Source organism: Oryzias latipes, chromosome 3 (genome assembly GCF_053564925.1).
Source record: "Oryzias latipes strain Hd-rR chromosome 3, Olatipes_Hd-rR_3.1".
NCBI classification, from domain to species: Eukaryota; Metazoa; Chordata; class Actinopteri; order Beloniformes; family Adrianichthyidae; genus Oryzias; species Oryzias latipes.
Window position 1 is genome coordinate 15,163,544 of NC_136239.1, and position 12,795 is coordinate 15,176,338.

Below are 12,795 nucleotides of genomic sequence, written 5' to 3' on the forward strand. Positions count from 1 at the left end.
ACCAGAATAGACAGTTAGAAGCCGATTCTTCCCCCTGACTTTTAAAGGCACTCTCTTCAATCCCAAAGTATGCACAAAGACACAGGAAATGTTGTGCTAAACAGGAACAGAGACCCCCCAGATGTCCTAAAAAAATCCAGTACACTTCGATTTTGCTCTTCTTTTAGCACGAGGGGCAAGTAAAACCAGGAAAAGATGATTAATAGAGCACTGCCTATTCTACACTGTAGAATAGGATAAATATTTCACGTTTTTAATATGAGACGGTAAATTTGAACTTTTGTCTGGTTGTGGTAAATCAATTTCTGTGCTTTGAGACTCACTGTTTTAACATTGATTGAATCTTTGATTTATTCTGCCATTCCTTTTAAACGTTTTGTTTACTTCAAAGTTGACGGAACTGTTAGTTAACTGTTAGTAGGTCCACATCCACTTCCTGTTATCCCTCTATTTACACTGTCTTCCATTAGTTTACAGCACCACGCGTCCCCAACCTAACATTATGAGGTGCAAGAAAGTTGCAATGCAGCTAGTAGTTTGGAGCAATCCAGCCGTACCGTTTTGATCCAGATTCCAGCTCAGACGAGGAAAACAAAGACGTTCATGGAGTGGGGCAGGGAGACTGTGACTTGCTGTTGAAGATTCCACTTCATAGCTACAAGCTTTTTTAAACAGCATTTTTTTTGTCTGCACCTGGTTCACAACAATTGAGTACAGTTCTAATCTTAATTTTTCTTAATGTCCTCAATTAAAGACACGTTAAAAAACACCAAAAACAAACTTTTCACATGGAGTGAAAGAGATTCCAACCATGGAAGTCAAATTGTCTTTAGTTGGACGTAGGTCAGTCAGTTCTTTGCTGTCAGTGAGATCACTAATGATGATTAAAAGTTAACATAGAGTTTAAATGTTAATCATAGATTTGCTCCGTTGTCTTTAGTTTTCTTTAACCCTTGTGCTATCTTAGATGACCCCACCCTTACATTGACGTGTTCTCCCTACCATGACAAAGGTGGAAAGATTTCATGTAATCCATGGACACCAGTGAATATAAATGCATTATTGCCATCTTGCCGATGTCTGTGTCACAGCCACTATTTCATTTTGCTCCAGAAGACCTGCAGAGATCTCCAGGAACAGACTGCGACACACTCTACCCCCCCTCCCACTTTTTTCTGCAGCCTCCTCCTGTCCCAGGCAGCACTGCTCCTGCAGCCTCTCTGCTCATCAATAAGCTGCATTATCCAGTCGTCTAATCATGTAAGGAGGGACAGACAAACCCTGACTGCAACATCACTGCATGTGTGTGTGAGCAGTTGACGGGGAGGAAGAAGAGGAGGAGGAGGGAGGGGTGTATCCGTGCTGCAAGCTTTTCCCTGTTGTAGTAACCGACTGCACGCCTCCTGCCAGCCATTACTTCACTGCAGCAGCAGCAGCCTGTCCGCCCTCAGCGAGCCAGACACGCTAACCTGTCTGTTCCCTCCTCTTTTTGCTCCCTTTCTCTCCCCTTCTCTCTGCATACTCAGCAGAGCCGCCCTTCCTCTCCTCATCATCACTTTGCCACTCCTGCGGCAGTGCTCTTTGCTTGAAGGGGACACCGGCCTGCTCCTCACCCACTGATTCTGCATGACTGTCACAAAGGTAAGACCACTTCTGATCAAAGAGCAGCTGGCGTTTGGATCAGGCTGAATGATTTTAGAAGCATTTCACATGTTTTCATGGGTGAAGGTGACTTTTTGCGCGTTGGTCAAGTTCCTGCACCAGGCCAGGCTATCTGGATGTTGCTGCACGTCACCAGTCAGTTACTGTCTGGATGTGATAAGAAAAAGGTGTGCAGAAAAATTTGCGTGCAAGTTAACTATCAACTTAGAACAACAATTTGTAGGAATGAGGACGGAAAACTGTTATATGATAAAAAAAAAACAAGTGTATTGTAATGTTTGAATATTAAGTTACACAGCAAAGACTGAATTTAAAGAAAGTAAAAAGGCCCTTCTTTCAAAAAACTAGTCTTATTTACTCTCTTGCAAGAAAATCAATCTCATTAAGAAAGTTTTTAAAAAGCAAAATAATCTCAAGAAAAAATATGTAGTGACGAGATTTTTTTTTTCTTAAAATAAGAATTCTTGGTGAGACCATTAATCTTACCCCATTGGCAGATTTTATTTTTGCTAATTTAAAGGAAATCTACTAAGGGGGTAGGAATTTTAGACTTATTTCTAAGGGGCTGATTTTTGCAGTGTAAATTCCATACTAGGGACGACAGGAAAACAAAACTTGTGATAAAACCCTAGAAAAAATGATTGCAGCTTTTTACCTTTGAATTATTGACAAATGTTTCTGGCTCTGTCGTTTGGTTGATGAAGTGACAACAGTCAGGCCATTGCTGATTTTATTTGTATTTTTTTACAATTCCTGAGTGTTGCAATAGGGAAAAATTTATCTCAAAGCCATATTGCTGTGTTTTTTTCTGTTACCTTTTTTTTTTAAATATTTTTTTATATAAAAACAGGATTTGAAAGTTTCAGATTTGGTAATGAAAGAAATTCATGGATTTTTAGGTAAGGAAAAAATTGGCAAGTTAGGGCATTTTTTTTCTAGATCCTACTGGCAACTTCTATATGCTATAATCCCTCAAATCTTAAATTTAATTCCAGCAATTAAAATAAAAAAATCAATTAAGTAGATGCATAATTAAGATAGTTTTGGAAACAAAGTGCTTTGATGCATATTTGCATCAAAAGGGATTGTAGGGTTAAAGACCCATAACAATTAAATTTGTGTTTTTGGTGTGTTTAACGTATTCTTGTGGCATTTTTTGGATGATGAAGGGCATATATTAAGAAAATGAAGCTAAAAACTGTGTTTCTGAGTATTTCTATATTAAAGTCATTGTGAAGGAAAACTGCTATTTGAAAAGGCTAATACTGTTGCACAGAGAACACGCTGGAAGGGCTGTAAGCTCCCTGCTCCATTCTGATGCATCCACTTGCACACAAATAGATCTATCTTCGTCTTTGTTTTCCTTGTCTGAGGTGAAATCTGAATAAAAACTGTACGGCTGGATATCTCCAATATTGCTTTGCATTTTTGTTGCTGCAGAAATGGTACTTTGAGGGTTGTGGGGGGCTGTAACCCAGCGGGGGAGAGTATAAACCAAGGGATGATGGGAAATGAGGTAGGGCTTTCTCTACACCAACAGTCCCGCCCACAACTCAGAGGCTCATTTCTGATGAACTACTGCTGCTCTGAAGAAACTCTGTCTGACCTAGAAAACACCACACAAGTTTTTAGATTTTGTCTAAAAAAACGACACAATCATAATTAAAAAAACACTGGGAACACTTTTACAACAGATCAAAAATGATCGGAGTGGAACTTTACAGAAATGGAAAACACTTTAACAACAGTTACTTTTTTTAAATGTACAATTTTTCAACAATATCTTAGCAAATCAGGGTTGCATGTGCACCTAAGAGTGTGTTTGTTTTTGCAGTCTGAGCTCAACGTGCAGCCACCAGATAAAATCCTCTTAAACAATTAGAAGAGAGTGAGGAAGACACACACACACAGAGGAAACTGGCACACCTGCTCCCATGCAGAGAGTTCAGACTAAAATAGATGACCCACTGCAGTCGCAGGACGGACACATGCTTAATTGAGATACAACCCTTCAAATTCGCACCATAACTTCCATTAGCAGGTACATGACACACATTTAAGGACAAAGCCCATTTTTGCTCCTTTGTGAGAGATTGTGTGGGAGTTGAGAGTGCTGCTGTGTAGGTGGAGAATCACCATTATGACAACTGAAAAAGGAAAAGGTCCCCGTGTTGCCGCAGAGTTCCAACTAAATCTCACAGTAGACAAGTGCAAAATGTTAATGAATGCAGCCACAGATTTGTCTTCACTGCCGTTGAGATCCCTTTGTGAAAGCTGTAGAAATTGGATGAAAATAGTAAGCTTGGATCCAAAAGCACATCACAGAGTGAAATCTAAAAGATTAGAAATGTGGAAAAGCACGAAAAAGGGAGAGTGGAGCTCTTTGCCTGGCTCTGCATACCAACAGCAGAGGAGTCACCTTGGGAAGGATGCAGGACGTGAGCTTATCTGCTGACGAGGCCAAACAGCCCTTTTTCCCCTCAGCACACACATGGAGAACTCTAGCACATGCCCTGACGTTCTTACTAAACATCCTACATAGATCGGGGGCAAATGTCCCTTTTAACTTGTATGGCAGACATTAAAATTAGATTAGAATAAATACCCATTTATGATGTTTGCTTTGCCATCTGCTTCACTCTGACAATTTTTGCCGAAAGGGAAGAAAGCTGCTATATTTAGATGATCAATTAACAACAACTACAAATACATCTAGCTGCATGATATTAGGATAGATCAAAGCTAAAAAAAAAAAAAATCCCCTTTCATGATGTTTCTACATCATGCAATTGGAACCAAACTGTAATTTTAAGGATAAAAAGTAAGAATCTGACATTATGGATGCACACATGCATGCAAATCCTTTCAAAATATATATTGCCTGGAGTTCATTTGTCTGCTGTGCAACACCGATTCAGACTGGTTAAAAATGTAAACTGATGATAATTTGTGTAATGAGTGTTTGAGGATGTTATCTCATCCCCACAAGCAAAATGTAGTCATTTCCACACCAAAAATACTCTAAGAGCAGGCGATAAAGTCCTGTACTTACCAGTCCAGTACTGGTAAGCGTCTGGTGTTGTCTTACTTGGACCGTTTCAAAAAAGTTTTCTAAAAAAGATTTTCAGGCAATGGTTTTTGTTAATAAGTCATAAGTCTGTGCATAATTGTTATTATTTTAAAACAAAAAAATAAAAGGACCCGAAGTCCAGAAATATAAGAGCAATTGATTTTATTCTTTTTTGTTAGATTACACTTCTTTTTGAGTTCAGCTAAACAGTGCCCTGCATTTCTTCAGTATGTTTGACAAAAATACACTTTGTACACCTTCATTTCAGCAACAATTACAGAATTTTTAAGTCATGTTTATTAAAAGAGGATCATATCTGTAAAACCATTTTACAGATTATAATTGGCACTTAGTCCATTAAACTGAACTGTGTAGCCTTTTCACTGGTTGCACAATAATAATAATAATGGACTGGATTATTCATTCACTCCTCATTCATACTTGGGGAGGGTAAGCTGTGATGTAGCCACAGCTGCCCTGGGACAGAGTGACAGAGTGACAAAGGTGTGGTGGCCAGTTTGCCCCTTGGGTCGCTCTGACCATCACTGAGACATTCACACACATTCACACACCAGTAGAGCAGCACTGGGTGAAGTGTCTTCTCCAGGGACACAACAACGAACAACGGCGGATCGAACCGCAGACCCTTTGATTTTTAACTGTATTTTTTTTGTTTGTTCCATAATAATTTATGAAAGACAGAAAAATTGGTTTTGTTTGTGTTTGAATGGAAAATAGCATATGACAAGTTCAGCAAACATAATCACCTTCTGTCTGAGTTTACCTTTGTGTATGTGAGTATAAGGATGGGGGACCTGAGTTGAATCACTCTAAGCATGATGGGTAAATTGGCGGCAAACTCCCAATACAAACTATGAAGTTTTTTAGTTTGCATGGTTTGTGAGCTGTATTTGGATCTCTGACTCCGCTGTGTGTGAGTGTGTGTGAATGGAAAGCCTACAGCTTATACATACAACAAACGGCATCTATACATTACTGTAGAACCACTCAGCCTACACTTTCTTCCATCACAGGCCATTTCAGAGTCCTTAAGTACAGGAGAGTCTCAGTTCAGCGTTGATTGTTGCTCAGAGTTACTTTGTCATCAGTTTAGGTAACAGTTCATCATGAGGGAGAAACACACTGGCTTCTGTGATGAAAACGAATTTGTTTCAAAAAACTGGATTCATTCAGGCCTTGATTTCCTCTGCAGAAGCTTAGAATGAAATTGTAGTGATTAACAAAAAGTATAATGGCAGGTTAAGGATTAAAAACACGCACACATCTGTGTAATTCATAAAACAACCCCTTAAACAGTTCACTTGTTTTTGGTGAGATCCCTCACAAAAGGCGATGTGGAAGATTTAACGATGGGGAGGGAAAAAGAGACAGGCCAACAAAAGATTGAGGGGAGCAACTGGCCTCTTTAAATTGAGTTTTTTTTCTCTAAAACACAAGTAAAAATAACTTTTTCTAATGAAAATTGGAACGCGCATGTGATAAATTATTTTTGTATAAAAACAACTCTCTCTTTATATCTAAAATTTGGTCTTTACTTCCCCGCAAATACATTTCTTTTTCCAGCAAAGGCTTTTCATTAAAGTAACAGACATGAATCCAGCAATTTCAGAGGGGCATTCCAGCTGTATTGAGTGTGTTTGCAATTACATATCTGCAATTAAGAGGCAGACCCAAAGTGCTCTGATGTCAGGCACATATGTGGTTGGAAAAATGTCTGAAAGTCATTTTCTGGGTGTTTATGGAGCAACTTCTGCTGGCAAGTGTGAAGCTGTCAAGACTCCTGGGGCTTAAAACAGACCTAAATTTGCATTAATCTCTTCCCATTTACTTTGTTTTGATCATAACTTCAAATGTCCCCTTAAATGAAGGAAAAACAATGTAAAAACGCAAAAACGTTTAAATAGAAACTGCCTAAATTCCTCAGTCGTGGAACCTCTCCCACCATAAACCCTAATTGAGTAGGATTTGGGTCACTGGCTATCTGTCAAGTTTAATGTTTACTTGCACACTCTCACAAACACACTGACACACAGACTGGCTCATTAAAGTGAAGGCGAAATCCTAGCAACCCCAAAAACTGCTATTCCAGAAGCAGAGAACTTTACAAACATACGAACTCAATCCAGATCCAAAACTCTATTTTTCATAATTGCACGTAAACAGAATGACTAACACGAGGCACAGATTACATTTGAGAAAATACATGGAGTGTAAAGGAAAAGTGACAATAGCTGTGAGAAATGTATAAAAAAGTATATGTCAGGGTGAGACATTCAGATCTCATGAGCTCATGGCTGTCAGAGAGCTCCCTTCCTGCCCTCAGCGTGTCTCCATGTCTGACTATAAAAAAAAAATCCCTCTTTCCTTCCTCTGCACTGCACTTCCAAAACATTTATTTCAATGTCTTTCTGCATAAATAGTCCTTCCACTGAAAAACTCCAGATCACAGATGATATTAAAGTTATCATCCTGCTAGCATTAGATTTGAACTTTATTGTGAAAATGCGCTTCGGAGGGACTTCTGCTAGATTTCGATGCAGATGTTGGGATTAAAGAAGGGACAGAAATCATGCATATTTCCTAACTTTGTCTATAGGAAATTAAAAGGCTGGAGAGAATAAGCATTCATTTGGTTTCCCCCTCAGCTGAGATTATGCGCACATTGCTTGTGTATGTGTGCATTTGTGCCTGTGCAGTTGGGATTTGGTTATACTTCCTGTTTCGGGGATTACAGGCAAAGCTATAAATCCCTCATGAAAAAAAAGTTCCTTCTCTAAGTCGCTGCACATTTTTGAGTCCATGTATACAATCACTGGACAATTATTTCTAAAACCTTTTACATTTTTATTTAGCTTGGGTTGTTTTCATATGAGGTAAATTCTGAAAAGATACTTTTAGGATCCAGCACAGGAAGCTACACTCTTACTCCTTTTCACACTACCTAAATCTTTTATCAATAATCTGTTCGATTTTATTCTCTGTAAGTATGAAAAAATGTAGATGAAAGGTTATGTTGGTCCTTATATGTTACAGCCCAACGAGTGGCTGTTTTTTCAATGTTTTCTGTTACTATGACCCTCATAGTAATTAAAAATGGAACAAAACATTAAACCCACATGTTTCATTAGACGAATCGCCTCACATTGTAGTTTTACCTTGTTATAAAAAGTAAAATGTTAGTTTCAAAGGAGATCAGAATTTTTTTGATAGATTACATGCTATAATGCTGATGTTCCACACACCCGCAGAGGTTGAGATACACTGAAAGTATCACTGGGCTGGTGGGAGCAGAAAGACTTGTTGTTTAGGCATTCCCTTGTAGTTAATGTGCTGTTTAGAAAGAGTTAACACTCAAACTCTTTGAATATCAATGTTTCAAGAATATATTTTTCTCAAGCCTCTTCTCAAATTAAGTGTTTTAAACGACCAGGAGTCTGCTGAAAATCTAGAATGAGTGTGTTTGCAACACAATCAAATAGATGAGAAGAAAAAGATTAAAAGCAGAAGTTTATGTGGGTAGTTATAAAGGACATAAAGGTGGTTGGTTTGAAGAAGGATAAGATGGTTTTGCTGGAGCGACCAAGGTCCCTGAAAGACAACAAAGATGCATGAAATAACAGCATGTATCTGTAAAGTTAAACCTTTTTTACTTTAGACTACACACCAGAATAGGTTGGTATTACGCAAAATTTTAATGTGCGTGTAACTTACATCATTCTAACAACTTCACCAAACTTCACCATAAACTAACCACACATTTTTAAGTCATGAATAAAAATTGACACTGAAATACTGCTCTTAGATTTTGGCTGTCTGCAGGGGAAAAAAGGGCGGAATCCTGTGTGGGGCATGCAGGTGGTCTGCACAAAGTTTTAAGATCGTTACAACTCAGTGAGCCCCAAGAGCAAAGGTTTTCCTGCACACATTTTTTTCCATGGGAATGCTGCAGCTGACGGTTCATAGTGACCACATATCCAGCATTCAATAGTTAGTAAGGATTAAGTCTATGAGATACAGGCCTTTTATATGGATTTTTAATTTTTTCAACCTCCTCAAACTCTCCACGCTGTGCAGGAAGTTCGTTGGTGCTGTTCATGTGATGAGTGCACGCTCTTTGTGTGCTCCATGCTTGCAGACTGACTGTGTGTGCATCCTACGGGCACCTACGTACTGTATCTTAGCACACCCCATGCATGCAGCATTTGTGGGCGGTCAGTAAGGAGCCAGTGCCCATCCCTTACTAATGACTGGAGTGTGGTATAAGGGCACAAATGCATCATCCATAAGTCATGAGTGTGTTCAGCTTACATTATCCTCACAGATACTTCACAATATCCATGCATGACAATGGTACGTTCCATTTTTGTGTGGCCAGATGAGCCACAAGGGAACTGCAAGACACACCTGGCCTCGCTTTAAGATCCCGCTGCTCCTCTCTACGAAAAAAAACCCCACAGCGCCCATATGGGCTTGTGACTGAAGCTTAAAGGAGCAATTGCAGGGATCTTGTAGCACCTCTCTTTGTAAAGAAGTTATCAAGCAACTGCTGTCATCTTTTTAACTGTTTTATTGCAAATTGTTCATGTCTTAATTTGTATGCAGGGTTCACAAGGGAAATAATTTTATTAGAAGTTCCACAGCATTGCATTACAAATTGTTAGTCAAACCCTATCAGAAAGGACCTGACATCAACACGGTGACGCATCACTTTAACAGTCTGGTTTTTCTGGAAAAATATCAAAAAGAGCAAACATGATCAGGTCATAATTTGTAAAAATCACTTTAATAAACTTATTTAAAAACCAACAGTATTAGGGAATACCATATTTTCTGCACTATAAGGCGCACTTAAAGGCCCTAATTCTTTCAATAATCGGCAGTGCACTTTATAGTCCAGAGTGCCTTATGTGTGGATTAATTCTGGTTGTCTTGCCTAATGCGTCTTATGTTTTGCTGTGCCATTATAAGCCATAAATTGAAAAATAGAGCATTTATTGACAGTGCATCTTATAACCTGGTGCACCCTATAGTGCAGGAAATACAGTTTGTTTAAAACTGAATATGGCTTCTTTCGACATTTACAGACCCCATTAAATGATACTCTTTTGAAAAATTTGAAAAAATAATGTTCTGTATTATTTATCATTAATACCATAATGAAACATTTAGAATAACCATCACAGTACTCGATTTTTCATGAAAAATATGATGAATAGGAATTATTCCTGTAGGTTTGACAGCAGTAAAATACTGTCTTAAACAGCATTTACAATATGAACCCAGGCATTTTACATTTATGTCTTTTTGGTTTGGAAAGCCTACCGTATATTCTGTCCTGGTTATGACAGCATTAAAATTCTGAGAGAACATCCGAGAGGCATGAGACTAAGTGTTCATGGAGGATGATGATGATGCCGCCTACAGCATCTCGCTCACATTTCAACAGGCATCTGCATTTCAGTTCATGGGGTCACATTCAATACTGTGTTTCGCCTGGGGGTACTGATTGCAGAAGTCCATGTAGCACCATATCCTTCTGCTATTTTCTGTTTCTGTAGCTACCATACCTGTACATTCTTTACCCCCCACCCCCTTATTTTTTTAAATCCTTTTAGTTTGTGCTACAGCTAGATTCACTCAAGGCAGTGAGATGCATCCTGTCCATCATGCTGGGTCAAAAAGAGTCAAGCTTTTCTGACAAGATCACAGAAGAGCATAAGCCTCTTAAAAAGGTTGCAGTAGATGACAAAAGTGTCAGCTTTCACTGCTAAAGCTGGGTTTGTCTGGGTCAGTCAGCATTTTATTTGATGAGTTTTGCCAAAGCAATCGGTTTGAAAAGCAATGCTTCACTTTGTCCACATATCATTTACACACAGCAGTCGCAAATGGATAAAATATGTCAAGCAATACTTCAAGTCCGTTGAGGGTTTGAGATCTTGAAGCTTTCAAAAATGCTGCATAGGTTCTGTTTCATGGAGTAAAAAAAAAAAAGAAAATCATTTGCTCTGTCACTGTTACTTTGTCGTTTTTGAGGATCAGCTGTGGAGAGAGTGATACCAAAAACTAACTGTGAAAAAATGGCCTCAGGCGGACAGCAGGTTAAAAGATCATTTTACCCAACCTGCTTTCTTTAAGATGCTTTGTGTGAGAAGAAAAAAGAAAACAATTTTACTACAATTAAAGCATTAAAACAATTGAGGTTATCTTTACAAACTGTAGTGTGTGGGAAAGGTCACACGGAAAAGCAAAAAAAAGCAACTAAAGCCTAAAAGAAAAAAATTAATGATTCCACAAGAAGACTGTTGTTGTTTTTTGGGCCTGCAACACACAAAGCTTTTTTATTTTCTAACACCTGCAGTAGACTAGACTTTTAAACATAGTTTTAAAAATTACTCTGAAAAGGAAATTAGTAATAGTGATAATGGTATTAGAGACCCACTCATGAAAATCATGTTTTTTGTGTTCTAGTGGCATTTTTCTGATGATGGACATGTATAGAGAAAATTAGGCTAAAAATTGAATTTCTGGGTATTTGTTTATTCAAATCATTATAAATCAGGAGTAGTGACTAAATGCAGATGAAAAAAAGCTGCAGCAGTGACGTTGAACTAACTACGGCAAGCCACAAGTTCCCTGCTCCGCTCAATTCTAGTGCATCCACTTGCAGACGACTGGATTCATGTACGACTTGGTTTTCCTTGTCTGAGCTGGCATCTGGCTCTAAACTATACAGCTGGATGGCTCCATTATTGTTTGAAATTTTTGTTGCACCTATAATGTAAGGTAGGGGTTGTGGGAGGCTGTAAGCTAGCAGGAGAGAGTGTAAACAAAGGGATGATGGGAAGTCAGGGCAGGCTTAGTCTGCCCACAACTCAGAGGCAGAAACTACATCTAGAAAACGCTTTTAACGGGAATGCTTTTAAAATAGTATAAAAACATGAACAGAGTTTGACATTAATCCATTTTATTTAGGAGCGTCTTTCATGAAATCCAAAATAAAACTAAAACCACAGAGTAGAAAGTTGATAAAAAACAAACTGAAACAAGAAACATTTGTTGATTAAAACAACGCAAAAGCCACTTCCGCGCATTTTGATTTCTTAGTATCGGGTGCTTTGGTTGGAAAAGTTACCATTGCTGCTCTTAACACAAGCTAATTTACAACTAAATATCTTGTTTGATTGTCAATCAAGTAGTTGCAGTTCTAGCTGCTGCTCAAATTTTGTCCAGTTTTTGGGAAATAAACATGTTATTTTTATGTTGGAACTAAAAAGAGTTCTCTGGTTTAGAAGACAACAAGGCAACATGCTGGTTTCAAAGGGTTATTGTAGACACAGCTGAACGCCAGCTGTGTCTGCTTCCCAGCCAGGAGCATCTTCACTGAAGCTGACGGCAGCTGAAAGGATTTTGTGTGTTATGCTGAGGTTCCGGACTTTTTCTTGCCATAAATTTAACCCCAAATTAGACAAAGATGGGACGTTGTGGAAAAATATAGCTTCTCAAAAGTCAAGAAGCACAAGCCTGAGCTGAACATACTTCAACTTTTAATTCCTGAGACACATGAAATAAAAATTTTATGTCATCAACAGCTGATATAAGACATAAAACCTGATATTGTAAGGCACTTTCATTCAGCTCTATTCAGACACATTTACAGATTGTATAACTTCACTAAGCAAAAAAGGAGCTCTGTATTATTACAACTAGAAGCTATCAACTCCTCTGGGGAGGTATCTTGGTTGAACAATATTCAGGTAGAAACAAGCAGGCTATGATGTTTGAACTGGACTCATTTATTTTAAGAAAATGTTAAGTAAGGACTAAACAGACTACGATCAACCACAAGGTTAAAGCTACATCCACACCATCCCCATCTACGCGCTTTTAAGGCTTTTACGTTCAAAACTCTTGCGTTCGCACATAATTAGGCAACTTTTTACAACAGTTTTCGAGCTCAACATAGAAAATGCACGGCCATTAAACTTGTGTTGGAAGTAAAACCAGGTTGAACTTTGACCAATAAGCGATTCGGATTTGGTAGG

General features: G+C 38.5%; 1 protein-coding gene across 1 annotated transcript in view; it reads left to right on the forward strand.

Moving 5' to 3' along the window:
• The first annotated feature begins 1,202 nt into the window (after nucleotides 1–1,202).
• The window catches only part of coro2ba (coronin, actin binding protein, 2Ba), a 39,237-nt gene continuing 27,644 nt past the window's right edge, over nucleotides 1,203–12,795 (forward strand). Inside the window, exon 1 of the mRNA XM_011488003.4 lies at nucleotides 1,203–1,641. Within this exon, the coding sequence (XP_011486305.1) occupies nucleotides 1,627–1,641 (15 nt within the window). The 5' untranslated portion in view covers nucleotides 1,203–1,626. The remainder of the gene's footprint in view (nucleotides 1,642–12,795) is intronic.